The following is a 7,370-nucleotide window of genomic DNA, read 5'->3' as shown; positions in this document are numbered from 1 at the left end:
GAAACGTATCAAGTTGCACGACTAAGAATTAACATAGAATGAATTATGAAACGGATACGAATTTATAATATATTATTTAAAATGCCAAGGAACTTATTACCTCAAGCAGATAATATCGTTTTTATGTGCTGCGTATTAGTAAATTTGCAACCTCCAATTTTGAAAGAAAGTGATTCAGATTTGGAAGTACCTCAGAATTGAAAATTTTTATTACAATAAGATTTATATAATAATTAATAAATATTCGAAACAAATTTTGTACCTATATTTATATATTTATAATTGAATGCATTCTTCCAAATTTCTTAAGTTTATATAACACAGATGCAAATAAAGCTTTAAAGTTTTAATTGCGTTACAAATGTTGCTTGCAATAAGCATTTCAATGAATAACTTTGATATAAATACATATTGAATATGTAAAATTACTATTTCTCACATTTAAATATCGCTCTCAGGTGGTGTTTGAAATAAAAATCCTCCAAGAGAATAATTACATTTTCAAGAAATTGTTCCTTTCTTTGTACAGGAATCATGTAACTTCCTTTGGGAGAGCATACATACAAATCGCAAAGTGTTAATCCTGATACGTACATTTGTATTTGACACTGAGGGTAGATTTGATCTGCTGGATTGTGTTGATTTAAGTTATTCATTTTTTAAAGATATGCAACATTGAACTTTTGGGTGTTAATATCAAAAACCGGTTCTTTTTTACACGAACTTGGACATTTAATTTTGAATATTTTGGTTATTTAGTTAAACTAAAAAAAAAACCGCCTGGACTGGCGCAAAGCGACGGTTGATTATGTAGAACAATAAGACCAACGTTAGAAACTTTGACTCCGTGTTTTAATTTATATTCCTGGATAGCAATCGATTCCTTTTGTTTCCCATAAGTAGCATTCGTCTTTGCCACACCCTGAAGCTTCGGAGGATTTAAAAGTTGATTTAAAAGCTTCTCAATACTTTTTGTTTCACTGCATTGAATGGAATGCGCTTTCGAACTTGCGGATATCTTTAAAAATCATTCTTAGAACCACTCTTGTTAGTTTGATTGACCCTGTGTTTCTGAACATAAATTTATAATTTTTGTTTCAGATAGTAAGATACCAGTAGGCACACTTAGCTTAAAGTCATCCTAAACACGTCTTTTTGTGGATGTATTTAGGCTTTTACAAAAAGACGTCACGAGGTCGTAATAAAGACGTTCTAATCTAGTCCCATAAAGTATATCTTAAAGATGTGATCAGTACGGCTTAAGGATGTCTTTTAAAGGTCCTATGTCTTGAAAGGATATCCAGGGGACAATGTCGGAAGGATGTCCCTAGGACATCTTTAAAGCGTCTTGTATACGATTATCATTATTCGAAATAAACCCAAATTCAAAGTATTTCTATATTTTTCTCTTACAAGAGTTGAATGCTTAAATTCTCTGATTTTTAAGATTTATTTTTTAAAGTTCAACTTAGAAATATTTCGGCTATGAGATTTCTCTAAGTTTTATTGTGAAAATGTGTACGAAACCAAAAACAGCCTCTAGAGTAAGCCCCAAACTGTTCTAAAAGTGGAAAAAATGTTTTATCATAAATTTGTAAATTACATGGAGATATCATAAAGTCATCATAAATACACCATGAAGACATTCTATGTGATTTCCGTTCAAAGTTTAAGTTCAATGCCCATAGTAGTTCCACTAGGTCACGTGTAAAATATGAAATACCACAACCCTAAAATCGGCAAAGTGGTCTTTCTTAGGACAATGATGAGTCCCTTACTAGGATTACCTAAGAAACTATAATATACAGGATATATTACGATCCAGCTCGTTTAAATGATTTAAGCAGTTAGGAACAACTATAGGCAGCCAGGCAGACTGTCCCCACTCCGCGGCCGTCTGTCTAGACTGGCGCCTTCTCCCTCCACTACGCCGCGAGGTCACTGATCCCTGATGTTTGTCCCGGTCTCTTCTCGCTGCTCTCTGGTGTTTACTTAAAGTCTAGGAATTGAAGATGAGAAATAGATAAATAATAGAGGGGTTTTCCCGGATGAGTAAACTGATACATGTTTGAAGGAGTTTCGTTGACTGTATGACGCCATATTTAAAGGTGTACGTATGGTTCTTTAAACTCTAGACTAGTGTTGAAAGGATAATTAACTCCTATGATTCTACTTTAATGTCTTTAATAAATGATAAAAGTAAGGTGTAGATTAAATATAAAAATTTGATCTAGTTTATTTCTGAAATAATACGATGAGAATAAATAAGTGAAACACATAAATTACATATAATATATAAACATTTTTTAAATTAAAAATACTAAAATATTTACAATACAATGTAGGAAGATATAAAATAGCAATATAAATAAGCGTAAAATTAATAATTAAATATTTCTATACATTTTATAATTATATAACAAGGAAATTAACCGATCTTTATAAAATCTCCGGAAAAATAGACTCGTATTTTGGAGAAGGATCAAAAGGAAAGTCGTCATAAGAGGGTAAGGTTGGGACAGGGCTAGGTTTAGGAACAAATATACAGCGGGATGTGGAAGGAAGTGACTCTTCTTGGTTTGTTTGGCTTGAAATAGGGAAATGAGAAGAAACTTGGTGGGTGTTGGGATGAGTTCGAAACTGACCGCGTCTTTCAGTTCTCAGTCTCTGAGCTGGTGTCAAGCTGGTTGACTGAGGCCATACTTCAACATTATCATCATCATCAGTGTCATAAATGATGGTCGAGCAATCGCTTATGTCCTCATCGTCGCCTAGAGAGGGAGAGTATTCTGTGATGAGGATATTACTGGTGCAATCTGTGAAATAAAGAAATAAAATTGAAAGCTGTGTCATTTATCAATAAATTAATTCATGCATACCTTTTTTAACTCTAAACATATAAATCATAGCAATTTTTGTGGTGTAGAATACCGAATATAATAAATAAATAAATAAATAATTTACTAAATATCTAAAACCCTTTATATTTAATCGGATTTGTATCCATAGGCTAAAAAATCATAATTCGCTATCCTACGTCTTTTCATGTTTGATACACGACATGTTTTTTTCTCATTTTGGGTCACTAGCTGATGGAATTGAGTGATTCGAATACAGCGAGAATTTATTTCAGTAGCTTCACTTTCATGGTCTACAAGATATCGAACGGAGTTAAAATTAATTAGTTGTGAGTTATCGAAGTTTAGTGTGATACCTTTAGCTTTACATACAGCAGTTTCCGTGCCATCTGCTGCTAGTGCTATATAAGCATAAAATTTCGGCCCGCCTGAAATGAAGGAATGTATGCAGGCACCTTCTCCATAATCTTTTTTCAGCTCCTCGGTCAAGTCGCCCAAAAGTGAACCTACAGGTGGGGTATACACACCTGCGGTTCTGCGAGTGACATATCGAGGCTTCCTAACGGTAAGGTGCCAACGCACACGACACGACTTGACGGTACTTAACGAAAAATAAAAGCAATAAAAAACTAACCGAGAAGTTAGCGCTAGAAAGTCTTGCTCGCATAATTGAGCAAGATGAGGCTAGAAGTTGGCCAAAACTAAAAGGTGCTCACTCGCTTCATCAATTCATGAAAGTTCTATCTCGGGCGAGCAATGCATAAAGGTTGCCACTTCTCGCGTTTAGATTATAAGCGAGAAGTGGCACCTTCATTCTTTACTCGCTCGAGATAGGACTTTAATGTTTTGATGGAGCGAGCGAGCATCTTCTTGTTTTGGCCAACTTCTAGCTCCATCTTGTCCAATTTCGTGATCTAAAACTTTTTAGTTCTTACTTCTTGGTTAGCTTTTTATTGTTTATACTTTTGGTTGAGTATCATCTAGTCGATCGGGTGCGTTGGCATCCTATCGTTAGGACGCCTCGATATATGCACGAATCTGTGTCATAATATAATACACGACGATCTAGCAGCTCTAAATACTCGTACAGTTTTAATCGTGCTTGACCAGTGGTGTACGGTGCGATGACAACATTTATATTAGGTGCTGGGGTAGCGGCCTCTTCCCTAAACATCCAACAAACGTACAACATGCTTTGGTTTGCAGGCACGACATCTTTAACCTCGATTTCTGGGCTAGAAAGGAGACGCAATAATTTCTCTCGCGTGCGTACAACTTCTGTTTGCGGTAAATTATTACGCTGTCGAAATTTACCCCAGAAAGAGTTAAGACACAGTTTCGCGACGGAACGCAACCCCGGATTCTTTATAATCTTAATCCGATCAAGCCTAATACCCTACGCCAACTCGTATTGGCGTAGGGTATTAGGTATTGGCGTTGACAAAATAAGGTGAACGATCGGGTAGGACCGGTTAAGAACCGGGTAGGAATATTATTGTAAATACCAACCACTTGCCTCCTGTTTAATCTTTAAGAACATATTTATGTATCCTGTAAAAAGACCTCCCTTATGCGTTCTTGGATCATATTGCACTACTTCATATTGCCAGATTTCAGAGATATCAACAATTTTGTAGCCCAATTGCACAGCTTTTTTTAATTTGTCCCAAACCCATGTACTTTTCCAGAGTTTCACAGCATGTGCGACCTACAGGGAATTTTTCTGCTTTTGAGATGTATGGATACAGAGAGCTTACACCTTTATACTCGATGATCTCTTCATTTTTCACCTCGTAAAAGCATTTTGTATTCCCCGTGCGGCCACCGTAAAATGCATCGCGAGGGTTTAATACTTTTTTAGTTTTTAACAACGGATTGTTATTTAAAGAATCTTTTAGGTTACTATCCGTCTCTTTAAGACCTTTGAACTCACATTTCCATATTTCTGTGAGCTTATATCCGCATCTTTTTATTTTGTCCGACCGCGCACGTGTCTCTTTATATCGATTATTCATGGTATCTCCGGTTTTTTCAAGTTGCTTATCTCTACCAATGGGATAACAGAGCTTACAACCATGCCAGAAGCAACCATGAAACTCAAATACGCGACGAGTACTCAATGCTACATCTTCAAAAAAGCCATCTACTATAAGGCCTTCTTTAAGACGATGCTCTCGAGCTCTACAAGCGTGGAGGATAATATTATTTAGATCTCGCTCCACAGATAACAGCCACTCGACCCCAGCCTTGGATTGGGTATTACCCCACCTATAGCCACCTCTCGGAATTATGCCAATCATATTTTCGCGTAAAAAGTGCTTCCGAAAGAATCATTGCAAGCCGATGCAACCGTAGAGGCTTCTGTAAAACGACAAATATTTCCAAATTCCATAAATATTTTACCAAACACAATACATGCACCACGTAAAATATCTACATCGTTCTTACAATAAGAAACAAGCTCTACCCAAAAATTAAATTGATTCTCTGGATCCACATTTTTCTCCTCGTAACAATTTAAAAATTCTTTTCGAGCTTTTTTCGACATTGTACCCAGAGAATAAAATTTAATTGCTGGTAGATCTCTACAATTACGTTTATTTTCCCGGCTATTAGAAAGATGCGGAAATGTTCCTTTTTCCACCTATTCCCTTTAATCCAAGCGATGCCGGAATTGCACTTAGAGGTAACTGAAAATAATTTGAACTATCTATAAAAGTTGTGTGCTTTACAGTCATTGATATAATTTTCGTACCTCATAAAATAAAATGCGGATGAACCTTTAAGATTTCCAAAAGACAGATGATAAGTCTATGGGAAGTCAAATCGAAAGCTTTCCGACAATCAATCCAAGCCATCGATAGGTCACGCTGGTAGAATGCTGCATCTTTGCAGACACATCTATCGATGAGCAGGTTCTCCCAACATCCCGCTACGCCTTTCTTTGAGCCTCGTTGTTCATACATTTCTTGCCCCACAGATTCAATAATTCGAACAATCCTATCATTTAGGATAGCTGTCAATATCTTATACAGTGTGTTCAGACAAGTGATTGGCTTGTAATTCTTCGGGTCAGCTAAATTGCCTATTTTTGGCAGGAGGATTGTGCGCCCTTCCACCAACCACTCCCGAATCAGCTCTTCTGCATTTAAATATGAGGTGAAAATACGTGCCAAATGCTGATGGGTTGAAGGAAACTTCTTCCACCAGAAGGTTTTGATACGATCTGATCCGGGTGCAAAAAAATTCTTCGTCCCTCTTGATACTTTTTTCACCTCCTCGATAGTGATGGGTGGGCATTCTTTATCAGGTGTTACGAGGGCATCACATAGCTCCTTGAAGTTATTTATATTTTTTGAGTCTTCGAGCAGTCTATGGTGCACTTCGTAGACTTCTCTCCAAAATACTTCGACCTCCTCTGGTTTGGGCAGGTGTTCGACAGCAACTGGAGGGTCTTGGAAGAGTCGAGATGGGTCATAGAGAAACTGTCGATTTTCTTTGACCCACCTCTCCCTCCTCCCTAGACTTCTCTTAGCGTCAGATAGTATCCGTATTCTCTCAACAATATGCTGCCTGATGGTCAGCAGCTTTGACTTGTTAAGTGTGTGATAACGGGTCCGGAGTTCACGCGCGAACTTTCGAACCTTGGTGGTAAAATTCCTGCAAGATGTAATGTAGCCAATCACACACTGAATGCGGGACGCGTACTGTCTTGCCCAACCTATCTTTATGGAAAGTTGATGCATTCGTCCTTTGATCTTATGATCAACCGTTGGTTTTGTTTTACGGTTCACATCGGAGAAAGCTCTCGCTGCATTATACACACAATAATTAATAGCCCAGAGGTCGGATTCACCAGAAAAATGTCCACAAAGCTCCTCATCCATTTCAGCCAGATCTTTAGACTTGAAAGAAACCTTGGTGTTGATGTTTCTCCGGATCATAAAGCATCGCTCTTCCTCTATTGGATGCCTGCAAGCGGATGGTCTTAATGTCGCCTCTCTTTCTCTGCTGCCGGATTGTTCTAGCTGTGGTAGAGTAGGCGTTCCGCTTACATAACCCCTTTTTCGGAGTAGTTCAGCATGCAGACATTGCTGCGAAAAGTGCGATAGCTACAAGTGTTTCTCGCACCACAGAGCATACAGCCGTGCCATGTAACCCCGTTCAGGGGCCACACTCGCATCTTAGCACTCTAACAAGTCGTGATTCAGTCGCTCCGTCCACCTAAAGGTCGCGAGATCCCGCCGATCAATCGCCCTGCGCGTCCTGTTGTTTTGAACCGCATTTACTACAACTATATTTGGTGTTGTCATTGTTGTTTCCACGAGTAGCTAGGGAAAGGGGTTCCTCCATCCTTGTAGAGCCCCACATACAAGGATAAGGCTGCGTACTCTGAGAGGTCACCCTGTTTCCCAGAGTCACCGTTCTAGACACCTCACCCAAGTGCCATTCAGCTTTCGGCACGGTTTTCACACCTCCGCTTGGGGGTTAATTCCTTCGGGACCACCCCTG

The 7,370-nt window shown here is 38.3% G+C and overlaps 1 protein-coding gene across 1 annotated transcript in view; it reads right to left on the bottom strand.

The window, feature by feature from the left end:
* Positions 1-2,365: 2,365 nt before the first annotated feature.
* The window catches only part of LOC117180394, a 49,958-nt gene continuing 44,953 nt past the window's right edge, over positions 2,366-7,370 (bottom strand). The window contains exon 3 of the mRNA XM_033372882.1: positions 2,366-2,816. Within this exon, the coding sequence (XP_033228773.1) occupies positions 2,440-2,816 (377 nt within the window). The 3' untranslated portion in view covers positions 2,366-2,439. The remainder of the gene's footprint in view (positions 2,817-7,370) is intronic.

This window comes from Belonocnema kinseyi, chromosome 9, assembly GCF_010883055.1.
Source record: "Belonocnema kinseyi isolate 2016_QV_RU_SX_M_011 chromosome 9, B_treatae_v1, whole genome shotgun sequence".
Classification (NCBI taxonomy): domain Eukaryota; kingdom Metazoa; phylum Arthropoda; class Insecta; order Hymenoptera; family Cynipidae; genus Belonocnema; species Belonocnema kinseyi.
The sequence above is the reverse complement of the archived record's forward strand: the minus strand, read 5'-3'. Positions and strand labels throughout refer to the sequence as shown.